The 23,234-nt window shown below is 58.4% G+C and overlaps 1 protein-coding gene and 1 long non-coding RNA gene across 4 annotated transcripts; one reads left to right on the top strand and one right to left on the bottom strand.

The window, feature by feature from the left end:
• Positions 1 to 22,568, bottom strand: COL8A2 (collagen type VIII alpha 2 chain). 3 transcript variants are annotated; one of them, XM_058718070.1, is made up of 4 exons: positions 22,433 to 22,559; positions 14,494 to 14,538; positions 4,524 to 4,732; positions 1 to 3,990 (listed from the first exon to the last, which is right to left on the bottom strand). In XM_058718070.1, exons 3-4 carry the CDS (start codon positions 4,714 to 4,716, stop codon positions 2,072 to 2,074), a joined length of 2,112 nt encoding a protein of 703 aa, XP_058574053.1. In that variant the 5' UTR covers positions 4,717 to 4,732; positions 14,494 to 14,538; positions 22,433 to 22,559; the 3' UTR covers positions 1 to 2,071. The 3 variants fall into 3 exon arrangements, with proteins under 3 accessions (XP_058574053.1, XP_058574054.1, XP_058574055.1); XM_058718071.1 differs by lacking the exon at positions 14,494 to 14,538 and having other exon boundaries at positions 22,433 to 22,568; XM_058718072.1 differs by lacking the exon at positions 22,433 to 22,559 and having other exon boundaries at positions 14,494 to 15,848.
• On the top strand, positions 6,749 to 12,328 carry LOC131505032 (uncharacterized). Its single transcript, XR_009258251.1, has 2 exons — positions 6,749 to 6,872; positions 11,634 to 12,328. It is a non-coding gene; the product is annotated as an uncharacterized LOC131505032 (long non-coding RNA).
• Positions 22,569 to 23,234: the final 666 nt, after the last annotated feature.

Here is a 23,234-nt window from a genome sequence, read left to right as displayed (position 1 = left end):
TAGTTTTCATAGTTAAAACTTGGCATTGTTTATCAAAGCTGGTCAGTTAAGTGGACACCTGGAATTAAAATCCCATAGACATTTCAGAAACATCAGCCACCCCTCCCCAAAGGCTTCAGGAATGACATTTAGCGGAAGCTCAGCTCTATGAAATAGCTTTTTCTGGCTCCCCCAGTGCCCTCCTTAGGCCCTGAGCAATGCCCCCCACCCCACCCCCGAGAGCTGATGAATTTCTGCCTATCAGAACCCCTCCCTGACTGGTCAGATGGTGGTGGCTTTGGCTCAGGAAGGAGGGTGAGCAAGGGACCCCACCAAGCTTGTTTTGAGACTCCTCCCTTCTCTTGGGTATCGGGGATCAAGAAATCCACCACAAACCCCAGCCAAAACCTATTAAAGTGTCACTTGGCAGCTTTGGGTTTCCCTTCTTTTGAAAGACAAAGCAAGCAGTCAAATGGCCTACTTTGTTGGGAGAAGTGGGTCGGGGAGGGAGGCCTGGCGAGGGGCCCAGGGCACTGCAGCTCAGTGAGCCAGAAGTCAGCCACCACCCTCCCATTTTCAGCATGGACAGTCTGGCGTTGGCCAGTACTGGAGCAGTGTGAGACCACATTGGGTGACCCAGGTTCACACTTGGTACAGACAAATGGGCTGTCCTGGGGAGAGCTGAATGGACAGGCCTGGAGCCACCGGGGAAAGTGGCCAGCTTTGTCCCAGCACTAATCTCTGCTTTATCTACTGAGCTTGAACTAGGGGATGGGAGGGTCAGGAATCCTGCCTATTTCCTACAGGTGGGGGCTCTGCTTGGGGAAAATGGCAGAAACATCCAGAGTCAACTCATCCCAAAGGAGCCTATTGGCACCCTTTTTCTCAGAGCCTCAGCCTTCTGGGCCCTAATCCTGCTTAGAACAGGAAATTGGAACCAGAGGGTGGAAGGAGAGGAAGCCCCCTCAGATTAACCCCTCTGGTAGACACACATACCCTCCACATGGTTCTTGTTAAGGAGAAGCAGGCGGGAGCCTTCTTCATCCCAGAGCTTGTGTGTACCTTGTTCTGAGGGCCAAAAAAGAGGCTCTCTGCCTTGGGGACACTCAGGCTGAGTGTGGCAAGGACACCTTACAATTTTGTATGAAAACATCAGCCCTCTGCCAGCAGGTGAAAGGAGAGAAAGGGAGGACACTTGTGTTCACTGACGGTCGCTCCTGCCTCGTGCCTGCTGCGGCAGTCCCTAAGGGCCTGTGCAGCTGCCCTTACACTGAGCAGAGCCAGTTGGTGGGAGCAGGCTGGGAGTTGGAGATGAACATGAGGGGCTGCCATCCTGCCCCAGGTCCGTGCCCCTCCTGTCACAAACCACTGCTCCTGTGGCTGCAGCTGGAGCAGAAAGGGGGCTGGCCATTCCCAGGAGCCTGCAGGAGGGGCCACACACCCTGGACAGGCCTGATGCCACAGCATCACCCTGGGGTTGCAGCACTGGCAGGGTGTCCACACTGGCCACCTCAATGCCCCCCACCCTTTGCTTTCCCCCGAAAGCAAAAATTCTTCAGGGGACCCACCGTCATCTGCTGGAGGTCCCGGGAGAGCTGGAAGAGCCCCAGCCAAGATCCGAGGGTGGCCATGCCTCATTCCTTAAGCAGGTGCCATCCAGAGGCCAGCAGGAAGGGCAGGGCTTGGGCCCATGTCTCCCTGGGAAAATGGCATGGGGGGGCACGGGCCCCTCTCAGCTCTGACTCCGAGAAGCAGCATCCTTCACCGCCCAGCAGAGCCCAGGACTCCCAACGAGGCAGGGGTCTCCGACAGCCAAGCTGAGCGTCCTGGGGCCCTGCCTGCAATGGGGGTGCAACCCCAGCACTGCACAGACACTTGGGGGAGAGGAACCCAGGCCAGCCTCTTCCAGGAACCACCTCAGCCTGCATGGAGGGAGAAACCGAATCCATCTCCTTGGGCCAAGGCCACGGCCGCCGCTGTTTCCGCGTGTGTTCAGCCTTTGGTTTTTTTCTTTAAATGGAGGTTCTTGTAACGGAGAAGGTCTCTCTACCACTAAAGAGGAGGAGGCCAAGGCGGCAAGGCCCCCGTGGTGTTATGTGGGGCAGAGCAAGAACCCTGAAAAGGAGGAGTGGATATACTCAGTGGAGTAGAGGCCGTTGGCCTGGTCCGATGGCATCTGCACCCAGACCTGGTCGTTGGGCCGCAGCTGGAGCACAGCCCCGCCAGATGCCTGGTCCAGGTAGCCCTTCTTGTATTCATCGTAGGTGTATGTTGCTGGCACGTTGTTCTTGTACAGGGCCACCCACACATTGGTGCCCTTGACGTGCACGTGGTAAGCAAAGTAGTAGACCCCGCCCACAGGGCAGGTGAAGATGCCAGTGGCTGGGTTGTAGCCACTGTGGCCATTGTAGAGAGTCCGGTCAAATTTAACAGGCATGCCGGAGGCGGGAAAGGGCGAAGTGAGCACAGCAGTGAAGGCAGGCGTTGTGTGGGCCGACAGCTCGCCCAGCCCAAACTGTGGCTTGCCCCCCTTGCCCAGCACAGCGCCCTCCACTCCACCATTGGGCAGGTGCAGGCCGGCGATGCCAGTCTCATCAAAGGCCCCGGGGGCTCCAGGGGGACCAGGTGGCCCGGGAGGCCCAGGAGGGCCGGTGAGTCCTGGGGAACCGGGGACCCCAGGAGGCCCTGTAGGCCCAGCCACTCCGGGTTCCCCCACTTTCCCCTCTCCAGGGGGTCCTGGCAAGCCCGGTTCACCCTTCAGGCCTGGCAGTCCCTGGGGCCCAATAGGACCTGCTGGGCCCTGGAGACCTGGGATTCCTGAGGGGCCCCTCAGGCCGGGCTGCCCAGGAAGCCCCAAGTCACCCTTCTGCCCCAGGGCTCCTGCCACCCCTGGTCCCCCAGGGCGGCCTGTGAAACCAGGCTCACCTTTGGGCCCAGTAGGTCCAGGGGGTCCATGGGCCCCAGGAAGTCCTCTCTCTCCTGGGAGCCCAGGTTTCCCAGCCAGGCCACTAGGCCCCTGGTCACCCCGAATACCAGGCACTCCTGGGGGTCCTCCAGGCCCTGCCTCCCCCTTGGGCCCAGGGGGCCCACGTCTGCCAGGGAGCCCTGCAGACCCTGGAAGTCCCGGGGGGCCCCCAAGGCCTTGTGGGCCCTGCTCCCCTGGCTCCCCATCCTCACCTGGCTCACCCCTATCCCCCAAGAGTCCTGGGACCCCAGCTGGGCCCCTGTCCCCCTTAGGGCCTGGCAGTCCTGGCACCCCATAGCCAGTGGGGCCTATCAGGCCAGGGGGGCCCCGGGTTCCTGGTTCCCCTTTGGCCCCTGCTGGGCCCTGTGGCCCTGGTACCCCTGCCACCCCTGGTATCCCCACACCATCCACACCTGGGGGCCCTTTTGGGCCCAGAGGCCCTGGCTCCCCCCTGGGTCCTGGCACTCCAGGAGGCCCCGACTCACCCTTATCTCCTGGGGCCCCAGGAAGCCCATCCAAACCCGGTTTGCCCAAGCCAGCTGGACCAGGGAGGCCAGGTGGTCCAGGGGCACCTCCCTGCCCTGGGGCCCCAGGTAGCCCTGGCTGGCCTACTCCATTATCCCCCTTGAGGCCTCGATCACCTGGGGGCCCAGGCTCCCCCTGGGGTCCTGGCTCCCCTCCGAATCCTGGGGGCCCTGGCACTCCTTGGGGGCCTGGCTTCCCAGGGACAGCAATGCCTGAGGGTCCAGGGAGGCCAGGCGGTCCTGGGGGGCCCCGGAGACCCTGGTCCCCTCGTATCCCCGGCTCTCCCCGAAGCCCTGGCTGCCCTGGTGGTCCGGCCTTGCCCGGGAGCCCCGGGGGACCAGCCTTGCCCATCCGGGAGAAGCCAGGGGGCCCAGCAGGGCCAGGCTGTCCATGTAGCCCTGGCTTTCCAGTGCCTGGTTTTCCTGGGAAGCCAGGAGGGCCAGGGGGCCCCCGAGGCCCAGGCTTCCCAGGTGGACCAGGCTCGCCTTTCAGGTCCATTGGCAGCAACGGTAGAGGCATTTCTGAGGGAGAGAGAGAGAAGGGGCAGTCAGGGGCCTGCCAGTGGAGACGGTTGGACCCTTCTACCCACTCCCCCATGGGGTACACTACATCTGCTCATAAAGGCCACACCCCGTCTCCCCTTCGTGTGTACATGGATGATGGAGTTTAGGGATGGTCCAGTGGCCATCTTGGGGGCTCCTAGCACCCAACCTACCCAGGTCGATCCTTCCCAAAAACTTGGGTGACTCTCATCCCCGCAAGACCTGGAGGGGGAGAAATGGCCGCCAGGTGGCGCCAGAAGCCCTCCTTAGAACCAGTTGCAGCGGGGCGCCCCTACTTCCGTCCCTCCCCCTCCACACCCCACCTGAAGATCACCTCTGCCAGCCGCCCACTTCCGGCCCCTCGGAGAGCCGAATCCCCAGACCGGCGTCAGGAAGAAAAGGGAAGCGGAGAAGGTCTCTGGTAGAGACGGAGGGGCTGTGGCTGAGGGCCAGGGAGGAGCCGGTGGGGGTCAGGAGCTGTCTGAGGCCCTGCGGGGCGGGGAGGCGCTCACCCAGGTACTGGCCCTTGCCCTCGCGGAAGGGCGGCCCCACGGGTCCTTTGTGCATGGGCTGCACGTACTTCACGGGCGCGTAGCCCGCTGCCCCGCCGGCCCCGCCTCCGGTGGCCGCCCGCGGTCCGCACCCCAGCAGCAGCAGCGACAGCAGTGGCAGCAGCGAAGATAGGGGCGTCAGAGCCCCCCGCATGGCGTCCGCGGGCGTGCTGCAGTGAAGAACCGAGACAGGCCATCGAGCCAGCCCCCGGGTGGCTTAGCACCAGACCCAGGGGCTCACAAAAAGATCAGAATGTACACCTTCCAGAGCACCCATCTGACCTCGGCACACCCCTGCTAAAAACCCTTTGATGATAACACCCACTACCATGTGCTGGGCTGGCTTTCTGCCAGGTACTGGGCTGAGTGCTCCAGAGACAGGAACTCACTTAATGCTCTCAATACTTTAACAAGTTATTATTATTGTCATCCCCATTTTCCAGATGACAAAACTAAAGCAAAGGTCAGCAGAACTGGGGGCTAAGGTCTGTCTGACTTCACATTATGTTGATGGTGCCCTTCTGGGGCTCCCCTCTGCCTTCAGGATCCTCTGTGGTGTCTGGCGTGGCATTCAAGACCTTTTTAAATCTAGTCTGTGCCTGTGGCTCCGACCCTATCACCTACCACCCCTGTCTCCCCTCCTCCTCTCCACCATACCTTTGCCCCAGACATGAGGTAGCCTCACACTTCTGGGCCTTTGCCCCTGCTGTTTCTCCACCTGCGATGTTCTTTCAATTTCCTACTCATCCTTTAAGGCCTTTGGGAAGCCGTCACCCCTTCTTCTATAAAGTTAACCCCTCACTCCTTCACATCCTGACCTAGCGCTGTCACAGCACTTAGCTCAGCTCTGAGAACAAGGCCTGTCCAACAAGATGTGGACACCTAGCCTGCGTTTTCTACTCGCCAGCTAGAGTTTCCACTCTGTGAACCTCACTTTCCTCATGGGACAAGATGTCCACACAAAAACACATACCCAAATGTTCATGGCGACATTATTCATAACAGCCACAAAGTAGAAACAGCCCAGATGTGCACTGGACAGATGATGGCATGACCATACGACGGAGTATTATTCAGCAATAAAAGTAAAGTACTGCTACGTGTCACATTACAGGAAAACCCTGACAACATCATGCTAAGTGAGGAAGCCAGTCACAAATTGTATATGATTCCATTTATATGAAGTGCCCAGAATAGGTAAATGTAAAGAGACGAAAGTGGGCTAGTAGTTGCTGAGGGCTGCTGGAAGGGGGAAAGGGAGTGACCACAATGATGGGTACAGGGTTTCCGGTAGGGATGATGAGAGCATTCTAAAACTGACTGTGGTAAAGGCTGCCAACGGCAAATACATTTAAAAAAAACCATTGAATCGGACACTTTAAAAGGGGCAACTGTTACGATGTGTGAATTGTATCTCAATAAAGATGTTATTTTTATTTTATTATTTTAGAGACAGCATGCGCATGAGCAGCGGGGAGAGGGGCAGAGGAAGAGAGAGAGAATCTCAAGTAGGTTTCATGCTCAGCGTGGAGCCCCATGTGAGGCTTCATCCCACGACCCCGTGATCATGACCTGAGCCAAAATCAAGGGTTGTACGCTCAACCAACTGTACCACCCAGGCGTGCCAAAGACGTTATTTTAAAACGCTGGACTAACAACCCGCTTCTCAGGGCTGCCGTGATGAGAGGCGATACTGTGCCTGCCTCTCAGTGGGCACCCATCAATGTTGGAAGGAGAGACTACCCAGCATTTTGCACATGCGAGGCAAGTCCCTCCCCTGCCTCCCTGCTCTGGGCTCCTCTCACCCCCAGGGGCCTCTCCACACATGTGCCTGAATGCACGAGGGGTTTGGGGGTGGGTTATGTACATCCAGGATGCGTGTGGGGAGCAGAGCCCTCCCTGGTGCTGGGCTGAGTCTAGAGGTGCTCAGTATCACACAGAGCTTCACAGGAATGGATGCAGAGCTCAGGAGAAGGCCGGTGAAGCTGCCAACCCAGCTCTGCCATCAACCGGTTTTGTAACATTGGGCCCGTAGGTCCCTCAAGCTCCCCTGAGCCCCAGAACAGTAACAGTAACGTCCATCACCTGTGGGGCTCCCCAGCCCAGAGCTCTGCAGGCTCCATCTCACAGGATCCTCTCAGTGACCCCTGGGGCTCATACAGTTATTATCCCCATTTTATAGATGTAGAAACAGAAGCTTGGACTAGAAGAATCCTGCCTAGGATACAGCCCTCCACACAGGCCGCCTGTTCTGTCTGCACCACGATTGATGCCAGGACTAAGGCTGCAGACTCTGGGCCCGGCCCTCAGGTAAGTCCCGCTGATGGAGGCTCTGGCTGGCACTGCCCTAACATTTCAGCCCTGAGAGGCTTGCTGGTCCTGTTTTCCACATGAGGAAGCACGTGCGGTCTGAACCTAAACCTGGAGCCCCAGCCCCTAACCACCGTATTGTCCCACCTCTCTGGCATGGGATATGGGCCCTCCTGCACAGGCCACCTGCACCGGGCAGGGGCCCTGGAGTGGGGGTGCTCACCCATGCACACAGCCAGAATGTTCTGCCTGGTGGGTGGGCAGGGGTGTGAGGGAGCAGGCAGAGGGGGCAGAGCTTGTAACAAGAAGCAGGGGGAGGCAAGGGGGGCCTGGTAGGCCAGAGGCCACGGTCATGGCACTGTCACAGGAGGAGTCAGCACAGCCCTGGTTCTGGGAGCCCTCACCCTCTTCCCATGCTGAGCTGAGGCCTCACTGGGGTAGGGGGTGATGGAGGGTGAGGCAGCCTCAAGTTTAGCTGGAAAGATGCTTAAGGCAAAGGACTGTGCGGGAGCACAGGCAGGCAGGACACCGAGGCAAAAGTCCCAAGTCCAGCCAGGAGCCCAGGCAGGACCCCCCAGCCAGCTCCCCATCTTACAACCTCCTTGGCAATGCGGATCTCTGGGAAGCGTCCCCGCCTCACACCCTGTGGCTTCCTAAACTCGCCCTGTCCCAGCACCTCCTGCACTGTGCCCCCTCCACTGAGGGTGATAGGTCTGCCGCAGGACCCCAGAGCTGACGTCTCCTCTAGAGTGAGGCGGGGCTGAGTGAGGATGACAGCTCACTGCAAGCAGACCTCCAGCCTAGTGCTTTGTTCAATGAATGATTTCATTCCCCGGGGGGGGGGGGGGGGCGCTTGAGGGGCTCAGTCTGTTAAGCATCCTACTTGATTTTGGCTCAGGTCATGATCAGGGTTTGTGGGATCGAGCCCTGTGTCATGCTCTTCACTGACAACACGGAGCCTGCTTGGGATTCTCTCTTCCTTTCTCTCTGCTGCTCCCCGCCCCCCCCACCCCCCCCCAGCCGCTTGCACTCTAAATAAACATTTAAAAATAAATAAATAAATGATTTCATTCCCACAAGGCCCCTGGGAAGGAAGAGTTCCCCCCCCCCCCCCCCCATACACACACTCTTCTTTCTGGAGATAGGGAGCCTGAGGATTGGGGAGGTACAGCGATGCACACCAGGGTGAGAGCTGGCAACCAGGATTTGAGCAGAGGTCTGTGAGAACCAGCAGGGGGAGGCAGACAGGAGAGGGCAGCCCCTAGACAGACAGACAGAGAGGCTCCAGACTGCCTGTGGGTTTGGGGAGAGAACATCACTCCAGCTCCTGGAGGGGAGGCTGGCCTCTGCCAGTCCAGTGGGGGCCGGGGAGTGGAAGCAAGCCATGACCTTGAGAAGGGGTGTGCTGAGCCTGTTCTCAGGGCTGCGGAGAGAAATGATGCCCCTGGAGTGGCACATTGCGGCAGCCTCGTGGGACAGACCGCCCCCAACCCAGCCACCATCACACCCAGGGGTGCCTGGGTGCCTCCAAGCCCCCTGCCTCCTTTCCACCGGCAACCCTTTCCTGCCCCTCGCCCCCCTCCCGCGCCACAGGCTCCCTGAAGCTCTGTGGCTTCTGAACACTCGAGTCTCCAGATTTTTACTTATCCTTGGACATCCAGGGAGCCTATCGGATGCCTGCCCTGGTCCCAGCTCTGTGTTCCTCTCTGGCCTTTTCACTCTCTGTCCCCACCACATTCTCCCCACTCCATGCCCAGCACCGGACTTGGCTGGTACACAGTGACACTCCATAAAAGTTGGATGACCTCAAGTCACCATCAAGTTTAAAGACCATGCCAATAACTCACTCAGTCCTTTCCTCAGACTTTGTACCTGTCACACTGCCCTGGGAGCCCCCTCCCCAGGCCAGAGGGGTGCAGGTAGGCTAGATTGGGAAGAAGTGGGAACACTCACATTGTCCCAAAGGACTTCAGCTAAGAACAGCCTGCACAGGGAACAGAGGTGCAGAGAAAAGAACGATTCATTTGCTAGGAGTGTCGGGGTTCAGGGGAGGGCCCTGAGGCTCAAGGCCGGCTCTGCTGTGTGACCTTGGGCAAGCCATCACCCTCTCTGGGGGAACACAGGAGTCAGGGCAGATGGGAAGAGGCTGGGCTGGCAGGGGCGGGAGGTGGGGTGCATAAGGAGACGCTGATTCAGGGGATTGAGTGGTGGCGGCAGCAGGGTAGACGCGGTGTTTGGACAGCTGCAAGTCCTTAGCGGGGATTTCCCCCTTTTCAACAAATCCCCGTAAAACAGCGTTTTGTCCAAGTCAGCGTTTTGTGGCAGCCTGGGCCTCCTCCCGGGGCGGCCAAGGAAGCTGGCTGGGAGTGCAGAGTGCTCCAGGGTCTTTCAGACCAATGCGGGGTTGGGGGGGAAGGACTGGGTGCCGGCAGGAAGAAGTGGCACAAATATAGACCCCTCTCTCCTGGACATGGCTGCAGGAAGGGAAGAGACCTCAGCTAACAGTGACCCCTCCCCACCAGTCCCCTCTCTCAGAGGGTCTGGTCCCAGGGGTGACCAGCAGAGGGGACCCAGGCGATCCTACGTAATGTAAAGGCCTGCGCACTCTCCATCCCACTTCACAGATGAGCTACCAGAGGCTCAGATAAAAAGGGGGGCTGAGGGAGAAGGCTCTTAATGGACCATGCAGGGGTGGGGCTGGTGTGGCCCTGGCAGCCCCCCTCCCGGGGTTGGGGGGTGGATGGAGCTCAGCCCTGCACAGGCTCCTATGCTCCAAGCCCCCCACCCCAGACGGGCTGCAGTGGCAGGCGGCTGCAGCGAGGGGAGCTCGGGGAGCGCTCAGGCAGCCCCGGGGCCTGGCCAAACCACAGGTATGTTATGAGACGCTTCCTGTTGTGGAGACATTTCTGCGGGATCCGGCTGCCCCGCTTGCTCCCCTAGTACCTCCTGTCTCCCCACTCACCCAGCCTCCCTCTCTGCTCTCTCCCTGAGTCTCTGGGCCGGACTCATTTCTCTCTGTCTCTCTCTCCAGCCCTGTCTCTGCCACCTCAACAGGCGAGCAGCATTTCTTGCTCAGGCTCGCTCTCTCAGGGGTCCAGCCCTGGGGACCCCTAAAGCTCTCCTAGGTTCTGGCAGCCCCTGGACTCCCATTCCAGCACAGCCACTTATGAGATGTGTGATCTTGAGCAAGTGACTTAATCTCTCTGAGCCTCAGTGTCCTCACATGTGAAAGGATTAACTGAGGTGATCTGAGTCACTGGCCCCTCCAGGTGTGCTGTTCTGCCCTGCTGCCCTGATGGCCAGGAAGTTCTCCCTTCAGTCTAACCTCAGTTTCTCTTGCTGCAAAGCAACATCTCCTCCAACCCTTAAAAAACTCTGGTGGCTTGCTGCCAAAGGCCAGGACCTTACGAAAGTTCCAAAGTCAATTTTCTGGCCTCCCAGGCCTTTTCCCTGACCGCTCCGGAGATGAGACTGACCAGGAGTCCCACAGCCTGCTCAGGGCTGGGATGGAGTCATGGATCTCAGGCGGGAACAGAGGGGCTGCCCTCCTCACCCACTGGGCATGATGCCCGCCCCACCCCCACCCAGCCAGGCAGCTCCGGACTCAGCCAGGGCTTCCTCCCTGGCCCCTCTGCCCCCTGCCTCTTTCCCAGCGGGTGGGAACTGGGGAGCTCTTTCCTGTCCTCCCTTCCTGCGTCTCACATGAAAGGGTGCTACCTACTCAAGGCCCAGCCGCCTCCATACCCCTTCCCCGGGGCTTCTGTCTGGGTCTGCCCCCCACCCCCACCCCGTCTCCAGCCTCTACCTCACCTGTCCACACAGGCCTAACCACCCCCCCACCCCCCCACCCCCGCCGCCCCAGACACCCTCACCTCTCCCCAGCCTTCTCAGCCAAGCTCCTTGAAAGGACCATCTCTACCCCTCACCCCTGCGTGCTGCTCCCACCCCTCGCCTGGTGCCTCCTCCCCCCAGCACCAAATCCTGCCTGTGGCCCAGCTCTCCTCCCTCCTGGAAAGGCTCCTCCTCAGATTCTTCTCGGCTTCCTTCCCCTGCCCACTCTGCAGACCCAGGCTTGCCTCAAGGAGCTGGCTCAGGCCTCACCTCTTGTCTCTGGATGTTTCTCCTGCAGTTTCCAGCTCTCACCAGCCCCACAGCCCCAGTCCCATCACCGAGGGCTCACACATCGGCCTCCAGCTACAACCTCACTTTGAGCCTGACTCTTGTGTTCAACTCTGAGCTGAGCCTTTTCACCTGGCTGGCCCTCAGATACCTCCACCCAAACTGCTGTCATTATCTTCTCCCCATTACTGACATCCTTGCCTCTCCCACAGGCCCAGGCCAGATATCTGGACACCACTTCTGATCCTTCCTTCTTTACAGGGCAGTGAGGAATCTAGCCTGTACAATGCCTTCACACAATTAGAAAAGGCGAGCCCTGCTTCCAGCAGACTCAGATACTCTCATCGCCTTTCCTGGGTGCTCTTGTATAGTAACCAACATGCACAACTGTACATTTCCTTTACCCTTACACCCCCAGTCCAATCCTGTAGACTGCCTCCTCTATTTCTCTCACTTCTATTCCTTTCCCTTATTCCCCATAATCTGTGTCCTAACACAGACCCTGTACTCTCCCAACACACAGCCCCGACACATCCCAACCATTTAGTAAAGGTTTGTTATATAAAGTTGCCAGATCCTCGCCTGCATTATCATAGCAGCCTCTCTCCCACACTCACTCTCAGCTTCTCTGTTTTCCCACAGATACTCCAACAGCACTTCTTGAACTTTAGTGTGCATCAGATGGTTTGTTAAAACACAGGTTCCGGGGCCACCCCCCCCCCAAGGGATCCTGATTCAGTAGGTGTGGAATAGGACCCACCGTCTGCATTTCTAACCAGCTCCCAGGTGAGGTGATGCTGACCGTGTGTGGACCACACTTTGGCATGGCTCTGCCCATGGCCCTCCCCTGCTCTGGATTCTCCAGTGGCTCCCTAGTACCAACTTCATAAATGCCATGTTATTCCGCAATTCACGTGGCTTCCTGGAGAAGGAGGCCTACTTCAGACCCAGCAGGATGTGGACCAATTTAGATGGAGGAGGTGGAGAGGGCAGAGATTGATGGTGAGCCTGGCAAAACCCCAAGATCACAACGGTGGTGCCCACTCTGAGAGTCCGACGGAGGAGGAGGCCGGGACAGTCTGACTGTGGGAGCCATGTGGGTGTGTGCCATGCCCACCCGTGTCCCTTCCTCCATGTCTCGGTGTCACTGAACCCAGATTCTCACCTGCCTGTCCATCTCAGGCATCTTCCGGGTGTCTCTCTCATCCCACCTCTGTGTCACTGTCCTATTTTTGCCTGTCTCTGTGACCCCATTTGTCTCTCTCCTCTCCTATGTCCTTGTACTTCGATCCCTGTCTGAGTTCCAGCCTCTATAATATAATCTCTAGCTGTCAGTCTCTTGATGGGACCCTCTGAAAGGCCAGCATTTATAGCCTTAATGCTCATGCTAACATCAGGTGTGTGTCTGACCTCCCCAGGTGGAGACTTGTGTAGCCCAGTGCCCCATACGCTGAGCTCTCTGTCCTTGCAGATCAATAGGAGACTCTGACCCCCTCACATCTTAATGCACAGGCATGAGGATTGCTCCAAAACCAAAGAACTGCGTGGAATCTTGGACTTGGGGGTGTGAAGGGAGGTAGCCAGGCCAGGGCAGCGTTGCCTGGAGGCCATCTCATCATCCAGGTTGATGGCAGGACAGGAGCGCTGCCCCTGCCCACCTTGTGTCCCCTACCAGGTTTCAAATTTGCCAAGAGTCCCAATATCCCTCACCTCTGCAGGCATGTCGCCCAGACCACAGGGACCTCAGTCTGAGAAGCAGCACTGTAAGCAGGCTGGAGAGACAGGTCAAAGCTCTAAGGTCCATAGGAGTAATGGTGGAACATTCCAAACTGAGCGCAGAGCTGAGAACATCTGGGCAAAGAAGAATAGGGGACCTCTGGGGTGGGGGCACCCCAGAGGCAGAGAACTGCACGTCTGGAATTGGACAGAGCAAGACACAGACTGGAGATAAAAATAGGGCTTCACCAGCTAGGTTGCTGTAGCCTGGATGAGGGCTGCAGACTCCCCGTTGGGGAAAACACACTTGGGAGTGAGAGGAGCCCGCTCCAGTCCTGGGCCCCAGCACCCTCACATGCAGGCACCCCAAACCTACTGTTTTCCTCTACCCGCCTGCCTACCTTTGCCACACAGCCCTCTCCGCCCAGAATTCCCTTTCTTTCTCTTTCTTTTTTTTTTTTTTTTTTTTAATTTTTTTTTTTTTTACATTTATTTATTTTTGAGAGAGACAGAGCATGAGTAAGAGAAAGGCAGAGACAGAGACAGAATCCGAAGCAGGCTTCAGGCTCCGAGCTGTCAGCACAGAGCCCGATGCGGGGCTCGAACCCACGAACCATGAGATCATGACCTGAGCCGAAGTCGGACGCTTAACCGACTGAGCCACCCAGGCGCCCCATCCCTTTCTTTCTCTTTCAAGCAAACATGTTATTCCTTGTTTAAGACAGCTCAAATGCCGCCTCCTCCGAGCAGCCTTCCCTGCCTCCCTCAGGCAAAACAGCTACCCTTGCGTCCCTCTTCCTCCACCCCTACCTGACTAGGCTTGGCACACAGTAGGTGCTCAGTACAGTCTGCAGCCTGGGTGCTCCAGCTCCAGGCCGTTCTTCGTGGTTCTTCCAGAATGCTTTTCACCTCTGGGGTGTAGGGGGCTTGGGCTGACTCTCCCTCCCGCCAGGGATTAGGTCCACCTCTCAGGCCTCCAGCCTCTGCCCATCTCTGAGAGGAGAAGTCCCACCACTACCCTGGGGAGGAGCATCTTGGGGCAAAAACGTGTCCGGGGAGGTAGGAACAGCCATCTGGGGGCAGAAGAACCAGAAGAGGCCTGCAGTGGGCAGGACTCAGGGCAGTATGTGTCCTCAGACTGGCCCTGCCCTGCCAAGGGGCTCAGGCCTCAGCTGGTGACATCGCTCACTTCCCAGCAGAGGCCTTGAACTTCTGACCAGGACTGAACATGGAAATGTCCCCCCCAGACCCAGCTGTGCCCAAGGTCCAGGCCGGGCCAGGCAGGGCCTTCACGGCAGCCAATCCCTCGCCTTCTGGTTCACATTTGCAGCCTTTTCCGGAGCGCCACCCGCCGCCCGCTGCCGCCTCACGCCTGCCAAGATTCCTGAGCCTTCGCGGCTTCCCCGCTCGGTGGCGGCGGCGGCAGCGGCAGCGGCAGCGGCGGGCGGCGGCGGCGGCAGGAGGAGTCGGGCTGGGCTGGGAGGGGGCCCGGCAGGAGCACAGCCAGGCCACTGCACCCGGGCAGGCCAAGCAAACACAGGCTGCGCCAAGGAGCCGGGGCGAAATAGTTCACAAATGAGAAAAAGCTGCTTCCGAGTTGGGCTGGGGTTTTAAAAGCCCAGGCCGCAGGGAGCTGAGGTCACCTGCAAGAGGGGCTGCCCGCTAGGACACCCTGAGCCTGGGAGGGGCTTCTGCTGCAGCAGGCAGGAGCGAAGTCAGACAGCAGCAAGCACAGGCCTCATCCGGCTGGGGCTATCAGCGAGCCCTGCCCCCAAATCTAGCTTACCTCTCAGGTCAGAGGGGCCTCTGAAGGTCCCAGCAAAGGCAAGGCCTGAGGATGAAAGAGAAACAGTGAGGAAGATGCCAGGAGCCGGGAAGCCTCCTGCCCTGGCTCAGCCACCCAGTGCCCACCGCAGGCCTCTTACCGGGAGCCTCTGCTGGAAATTGGCCCCAGTCTCAGCCCCTCGTCTCGGGGAGCCAGGATGAGTGCCCCACAATCACTGTCTTCCTTCATCTGTTCCCAGCACACTTGGCAATGCCCATGGGGTGCCTGGCCCTGGCTTGATGGAGTCCCTCCTGCCCTAGGGCCCAGGCTGAGGAAGCTTCTCTGTGTGCCAGGATCCATGCTGGAGATGTCCCTACTCTCTGCCACGCCCTGGGCTAGGGTGGCCCCTACTAGAGGCTACAGTTCCTGCCTGAGGAAGCTCCTTCTATGTGGGGAACCGAGGCTGGGCCTTGGGGGCACAGAAATGGCTCAGCCCCATGCACTTCCCTGCCCTAAATTATCTGGAGGCATCAGACAAGTGACCATCACACAATTGGGTAAGATCTCTGGGTTGGGGGAGCACAAAGCAGGGAACATTGCCTCCACCTTGAGTTTCCCCAGAGGCTTCATGTAGGAAGGGACTCTGGAAGTGGATCCTGAAGGGAGAGTAGGAGTCTGAAAGGCAGAGTAAGAAAAGGAACTTCAGGCACTAGGAAGCTGCTTGGCAGATACAGGGAAGGTCCAGAAGTGCCGTGGGCTGGAGAGGACAAGTAGGAGCTGAGAAGGCCAGGGCAACAAAGTGAGGAGCCTTAAATGCCATGCTTGCATTTCTTTGGAAGGCAGTGGGGAGCCACAGAAGGTTGTTGAGTGGGAAGGAGATGTGGTCAGAGCCCTGGATGGCCAGGTCCCCATTTCTGCCTCCATCAATCATGTCTAGTTCATGTCACACAGCTGGACACAAGGGAGCTGAGGCTGTAGTCCAGGCCCAGCTGTAACTCCGGGGTGGATAGGGAGGGGACACCTAGCCAGCCCACCTGGCAGGGAGGCCAGCAGCAGCGTCACTTTCTCCTCCAGCTGCTTGCTTGCCTCTGCCTGCTCCCATGGAAACTCTGACATCCCAGCCCCGTCTCTTGCTGCACAAGCAGCGAGATGCCAGAGCCAGCAGCTCCTAGGCCTTTCCTCTGACTCAGCTAAGACCTGCCTCAGTCCCTGCCACTGAACGCCATGACCCTTCACGCGGGTCGTGAGGCTACTCTCTGAGGGCCCGGCCCAGCCGATGAGGTTGAGTGGGAGGTCCTCACTGCCCAACTCAACCCTAGCCTCTCTGGCCACAGCCCCCAGCCCCACCATGAGGCTCAGGGAGGAGGAGTGGTTTATGTCAAATCTGGGCTTTGAAGGATGAACATGCATTTAATGGGGGGGGGGGGGGGGGGGTGGCGGGGACAGGTGATAAGTCCAGGCCGAGGGAACAGCACGTGTGAGGGCGTGGAGGTGTGAAAGCCCTAAACGTATCCAGAGGATGGAAAAAAACAAACAAAAGAACTAACCGATCACAGCTAACATTTATTGTGCACCTATTATGTGCCTGGCTCTGGGTTCCTGTCGTGGATGATCTCATTTCACGAAGCAGGGTACTTTGCCTTCCCTTCTTACAGAGGGGGAAACCAGGGACAGAGAGGTTAAATAACTGGCCCAACGACACACAGCTCATGAGGGATGGAGACTGAATTGGAACCGAGGCTGTTGTCTCCAAAGGGGCTCTTAACCTCTGCATTATACAGATGATTGGAAATGAGAAGGGCTAGCTGGTGTCAGCCTGAGAACATCAGAATCAGAGACCCTGGGCCCAGGCTAAAGCTGGCTCCCCACCCCCTCCCACGTTAGCATTTATGGACAATGGTCTCTAAACCCCAAGTACATTTTATGCCTTGGACATGGCACTAGGCATGCTCCTGGCACTACGTCATCAATTTTCATGTAAGCCTGGAAGGTGGGAATTGTCCCGTTCTGAGGAGGACCGCTAAGATCCAGAGGGGTGACATCCATTCTGCAAGGTTACAGGACTGGGAAACACAGGGGCCAGATCTTAACTTTGGTGCTTGCCCAAACCCCAAATGGCCAAACCCCTATATAGCTGGGGTTCCTGGAGACCTCAGCCACGGGTCTTTCTCCCCACTTCTCCTCCACGCCACCTGTGCTGCCTCAACCCAGATGGCAATGGGGACAGGCAAGGCTGGGAATAGGATGGGCAGCTACTGTCAAGGGCCTCAGGAACCTTCTCCAGTTGATCAAGGCTCCCTCAGTCCTACCAAATAGGAAGCAGGGGCGGGTGGGTGTGCCAGGGCAGTGCCCGGGCCTACTTCAATGGGACTCTGTTCTTAACCTCCACCCACAGCTGCCTTTCCTAATCTCCTCCTTGAGCCCCTCCCTTGGCGACATCTCCTCTTTGCACGGAGCCTGTTGCCAGCTAAATCCCAGGCCAGATGTGGGTGGGATAATCTGCACCCCCCAGCCCCCTGCCAGCTTCTCTGCAAAGGGCTCCCAAGGAGGCTGGCCAGGGTCCCAGGCCCACATCCCCATCCTAACTTTCCAAACTGAGGTGCTGATCGGCAAATGATCCACCTGTCCTGGAGATGGGCTCACGGAAGAAGTCCCCATTTTCCAAGCAGGCCCAGACTGAGAGTCTTGCTTGAAAAATCATGATGGGTGGGGCGCCTGGGTGGCTCAGTCGGTTAAGCATCCAACTTCAGCTCAGGTCATGATCTCACTGTCCCGAGTTCAAGCCCCACATCGGGCTCTGTGCTGACAGCTCAGAGCCTGGAGCCTGTTTCAGATTCTGTGTCTCCCTCTCTGTCTCTGCCCCTCCCCTGCTTGTGCTCTTTTTCTCTCTCAAAAATAAACATTAAAAAAAATTTTTTTAAAGAAAAAATGAAAAATCATGATGGGTTAAGAGCCCAACTGCATGGATTCGTCTCCCAGCCCTACCTCTTACTAGCATGTGACCTCACTCCTCTGTGCCTCAGCTGCTCCATCAGTGACATGGGATCAACTCCTATTCATGGAGCACGTGTAAGGATTCCATGAGTTAATTTCATATAATGAACTTCTCGTGGTATTTGGCATATAGGAACGTTCAATAAATGTCTGCTATTATTATTATAATTATCATCACTACAACCCCTCCCCAAAGCCCTGTGAGGTTAGTATTATAAACCCTATTTTACAAATGAAGAAACCGAGGCTCAGGGAGCAGTCACTTTCCCCAGGTCACTCAGCCAGTTAGTGGTGGATAGCCCCAGAGTCTGCACCTAAGCTGAGGGAGCCCACAGATGATGAGGACAGCTTCACAGCCCCCTGGAGCAGAGGCACAGTGGGGGCCGGGGAGAAGGGGGTCCCCTCAGCCCCTCCTGCCTGACCCCCAGGAGCTCTCCCCTGCCCAAGTCCCTGCTGCCGTCCCTGCTGCCTCCGCAGGAGGGGACTCTGCATTCCTGGCTAAGCGGCCGGATTTGCTGTGCTCCCTGAACTATGAAAAGAATGTTTGCCACGAGCTGAGCCGTGGTCGCCTGTCAGAGGAGCGCGGCCTGAAGGGCCCACGCAGGGCTGCATGGCGGCCAGCACCAGCCGTGGTGGGAGGGAACAAGGCTAGACACAGAGAAAGCTTCTGGGGAGTGAGGGCTGTGGCCGCAGGGCAGGGATGCACACCACAGAGTCAGCCTCCAGGGATTGATTTTCCAGAGAGGAGAAATGACCCCTCCACCCCCCAGTCTACATCGCTCCTCGGCACGGGCTCTAAGGAGAGCCAGGGTAGCATCAGTGGCCCATCTCATAAATGGGATATGGGGCCCCAGAGGAGAAGTCACCTGAGATCACACAGCAGCCAGTGGCAGAACTGAGACCCAAAACCAGGACCCCTTCCTTCCAGAAGCTTCCCTCCCTTGTAGGGCCCACCAGAACCACTGTGGGCTCTTAGACACTAGAAAACACCATCCTAGGCCCCTCTCTTCCGGGCTCTTTGGGCCTGACCTTCTCATGCCTGCTACACCCCATGTTCCCCACCCCACAAAAAGCGCCTTGTGCTGTGAAAATGTCTGGGGGCACTGTGGATGCTCAACAGTTAAGTTTCCATCCCTTTCTCCACCAAATCAGGCCCCGGAGAGGGCAGTGACCCGGGAGGTTGGTGGGAAGCACATGAGTCAGGCATCCTCACAGACCTGGGAGTGAATCCCAGCTCAGCACTCAACAAGTTGACACCTGGCCAGATTATTGACCTCTCTGAATCTCCACTTTCCCCTCTGTTAAATGGGCCGCTGATTCTTGCCTTGCAGCACTGTTACAAAGACTAAATGAGACATGTGAACATAGGAACGGGCACACAGTAGGCACCCAATAAACTCTTACTGTTACCCTCCCCCAAGGGGACAGAAAGAACTGATGTTAGAGAAACTCAGGTGATAAAGTTCCTTCCACCCCAAGTCCTTGATGGTTCCTACTAGTGGAGCGGCCTCTGGAAGGAAGGGAGGCTTGAGGCCAGGATCCTGGCCTCTGGTCTCAATTCTGCTACTGGGTGCTGTGTGACCTCAGGCAAGTTCCTCTTTGAGTCTCCTTGAGCCCACCCCTGAGATGATAAAGCCGGCATGGCTCCCCCCACGAAGCACTAACCCTCTACCACCCCCTTCTGCCCTCCAAGAGCCAGGAATCTCAGCCAATCCAGGTGGCACGGGCACAGTCGCCTCCCAATTCGGACCTTTCCAAGAATCTGGAAGCAGGACCAAGTCCTCCCACGTCCCTTCCCAGGATCCGCCCAGAGAGGTGCAACCAACACTGATCAGAAGTGTGGGGGAAAGTCCCAGGTGCTACACCCTGATGACACATGTGACTTGGGACCACTCCTTACCTCTCTGCAGGTAAAATGACCCCTGGAGACAAGCATTAGCATTCTCATTTTATAGATGAGGAAACAGAGGAAGCCGCTTACCCAGGGTCACATGGAAAGGAACCCAGGTCTAACTCCCAAGGCCACCTCTTCCGCTCACTGCACACACTGCCTTCACTCAAGACCCACTGCCCACACCCCAGGACCCTGGAAATGCCCACAGAACAGAGTGGATCCGGAATTCCCTTTCTGAGAGTGTGACTTCCCTGGCTGATGTCTGGGCACCTGTGTATACACATATGGCCTCACACCCCTCCTCGGGCTTCTGCACACACCCCAGGCCTCCCAGACACTACACCCCCAAACTCATGGCCACACTCAACACCCAGTCCCTCGCTATCTCAGCATACCAGACTCCAGGGTCCAAATCCATACCTCTCCTTCACTTGCCTCCACTAGAGACAGGCCACAATCACCCAGGAGAAGGGTCCTGGCTGACCCTGTCCTCACCCCCACAGCCAATCACCGAGGCCTGACCAGTCTCTCCCCTTACTGCTTCTTCTCATCCCCATGCCAGCCACCCACCTCGGCAGCCATTGCATTCACCCTCAAATGGGCCCAGCCTCCTCAGTGATTTCCTTGCCTATAAGATGCCTTTTTATCCTTGCCCCAGGAGCAACCACAGTGATTCCCAGACTGCATCATTGTATGGCTCACACCCTTTCTCTGGTCAGGGCTCTTGGAAATCTGACCCCAAAGTAGTGCTCAGTCCCTCCCACTCATTCCCCTTCTGTGTGATCCACCAATTGCTCACTGTCCCCTAAGAGAACCTTCCTACCTCCATACCTTTGCACTTGCTGTTCCCTCTGACTGGGATGGCCTCCATTCCCCCTTTTCACCACCTGCACCTGTCAAAGTTCTCATTCTCCTTGAAAGCCCTAGCCAGAGTCACCTCTTTGGTGTTGCCTCCTTGATAGGCCCTCCCTCCGGCACTTTGGCTTGCACGGTGCCTCCCTCTCATGTACCTCGACAGACACTTTGAGACACAGCTGCACCGCATATGACAGGCCCCTGTGCCTCTCCGGTTCTCCACGCCAACTCTAAGTGCCTCGGGCCACAGATGGGACCCGCTCATCTGAGGCCCCACCGTCCCATAAGGGGAGCCCCCCATGCCTGCTGCTGGGGGGTCTGGAGTGGGCTGGGGGGCCAGCAGGGCTGGGAAACTGGGGCTCTGCCAACCTTTGGTCTGGCTCAGACCAGGAGCAGAGGAGGTAGTGAGGGGTGGTTAAGCTGACAGCCCTGTTTGGTATCTTTCCCCTCCCTCTTGCTAGCAGACAAATTCACTTCCATTTTTTCTTTCCTCTTCCACTGAGCCAAAGAGCAGAAACGCTCATTTTCACTCTGGTGGACAAAGTGAAACCACAGGGAGAGACCCTGGTGAGTGTGCCTGAGTGTGTGAGTGTGTGTGTGAATGTGTGTTGTCCTAAGTATGTCTGGCTGGGCCACATGGGGCCTGCCATGTGTCTGTAGGAGTTTGGGTATGTGTGTGTGTGTGTGTGTGTGTGTGTGTGTGTATGTGTGCGCGTGCACACACGTGCCCTGTCATTTCAGCATCTGTGGTGGTGTGTGTTCAGTAGAGCATGTTCACCTGTGTGGTTGTGCATGACTGTCAGTGGGAGGGAGTGTAGCTGTGTGTGACTGTGAATGTGTCTGTGGTATGCCCTCATCATTCTGGGATGACTGTCCAAGGATCTGTTAGTGGTCACCAGCCCAGTGAGAACCCAGTGGAGGCATCTATGCCCCGACCAAAACTGCCAGCTCCCCTGCAGAGTGGGTGCCCACCAGACCCCCCCCCCTCCCCGTCCTGGGCTCTAGAATGGGCTCCCTGAGGGCACTCCATCTGCTCAGGGCAGTGAGGGTCAACGCCCAGAGAGAAACCCCAGCCACCCCAGCTCCCCACCCTTTCAAATGACCATGGCAGCTCCCCAGAGGTGGCCTTTGCTAAGGGCACTCTGAGGAGGGGATGGACCCTTAGCAGACAAGGACAGGGGTCTTAGCAAGAGGCACTGAAGCCAGACGAGAGGAAACACTTCTGGGTTGCGAGGGACCCCTGACGGAGGCCTGTCTGGAACCTAGCATGTTCTCACACACACTGGGAGTCTCACCCAAGCACCCACCGACACACATTAATAAACTGGCAGACACTCACTGTCCCCCTCGCATCGCGCAAGTGCACACACTGACAGGCGCACACACTGGTACACACGTACACGCAACAAGCAAACTCAGAGAGTTTGCCCTTCCCCAGCTGACCACTTCTGGGGAATGGGGAGCGAACCGGGCTTCTCCACCCAGGGACTCCCGGGGCTACCCCGTCTCCAGCCTCTGGACACACACACTGGGGAGGCTGTCCTGGGGTCCTTAGACCCCAGTCCCTCTGGGCCAAGCAAGGGCCCTCTCATCCCTGCAAGTCTCGGTTCCAAGCTGGGGCAGGGGGATGCTGAGCCTCAGTCTCCAGTTAGGGGGTGCTGCCAGAACACCTACAATAGGAGGGACCTGGGGGCAGAAGCAGAAAAACAGAGGAACTGGAAGGTGGCCAGCGAGCCAGGAATGGCAGAGAGATGGAGAGAGGGGGAAGGGAGAAGCTGAGGGGTTTCCCCTGCCCAGGGCTAGAGGGGGGCTTTAAGGCCCCTCACCCCTCCTGTCTCCTCCACCGCCCTGTGGGGGAAGCTTTGTCGCTCTCACTTCGCAGGTGGGAAGGGAGACTCCCAGAGGTGAAGTGATGTGCCCAGAGCCCCATCATCTGGGATTCCACCCGGCAGTCTGATGCTGGAGCCCCCACTTCTGGGAGAGGAAGGGAGGAGAGAGCTTTATCCGGGAATCTGCCTGGGGGAAACGGGGCACAGGGAACGGCATGGGCTCTCTCATCCTAGCGCCGACACTCTGGCCCGAGGTCCCATCCCGTCTCCACGCCGCGGCCCAAGTCGCTGATCTCGCTGTCCCAGACAATCTCAGGGGCAGCCTAGGCCGGGTCCTGCCCTCGGGAGCCCCCAGCCCCGGAGTCCGAGCCAGCCTCCCGGCCTTTACCTGCAAGGGCGGCCGCCGGGCGCCGCTCCCTGCCCTCGAGGGCCGCCGCCCCGGGCGCGCGGGCTCCTGGCAGGGGGTGTCGTCGAGGTCCGCGCCGGCGGGGCTCCGCGTCGCTCTGCCGGCCGCCCCTCGCGGCTGCCGGAGTGGGCGGGCGGCGCGGGGTGGGGGGGGGGGGCTGGGGCGGCGGGAGGGGCGCGGCGGGGCGGGGCCTCCACCCTCCTCTTTCCACAGCCACGGCCAAGGCCCGCGCCCCGCCCGGTCAAGCGCGCGCCCTGCCAGGGCCTCGACGTGCGCCCCCCGCCCCCGCCCCGGCCTCCCTGCGTCCCAAGCTGAGACCCCACACACCCGCGCGTCCCCTTTCATCCTCGCTCACCCTGTATCTGGGTCCGGGCCCTCTGCCCAAGAGGGCTACCGTCCAGGGGGACACAAACCTGCCACTGAGAAGAAGGGCAGGGGGGTGGCCAGTGCGGGGATGGGGCAGCACAGGAGTGTGGCCCATAAACGAGCAGTCCACAAAGGCTTCCTGCAAATGGTGACCTAAGCTGAGGGCGTAGGGCTTGGGGCCCTCAAAGGAATGGAAGGAGGAGCAGTCGTGAGCTGCACATTGGGTTTAGGGAGGTGAACCTCTGTGCTCAGAGGCAGGCAGGGACCAATGCTGTGCAATCTAGCAGGACACGCTGAAGCTGGTCAGACTTCACCTTCAGGAAAATGGGCAGCCACAGAAGACTGGAGCAGCGCAGTGAGAACTGTGCTTTAGAAAGAGCCCCCTGGGGCGCCTGGGTGGCTCAGTCGGTTGAGCATC

Source organism: Neofelis nebulosa, chromosome 2 (assembly GCF_028018385.1).
Source record: "Neofelis nebulosa isolate mNeoNeb1 chromosome 2, mNeoNeb1.pri, whole genome shotgun sequence".
In the NCBI taxonomy this organism is placed as follows: domain Eukaryota; kingdom Metazoa; phylum Chordata; class Mammalia; order Carnivora; family Felidae; genus Neofelis; species Neofelis nebulosa.
This window is presented reverse-complemented; position numbering and strand designations above follow the sequence as displayed.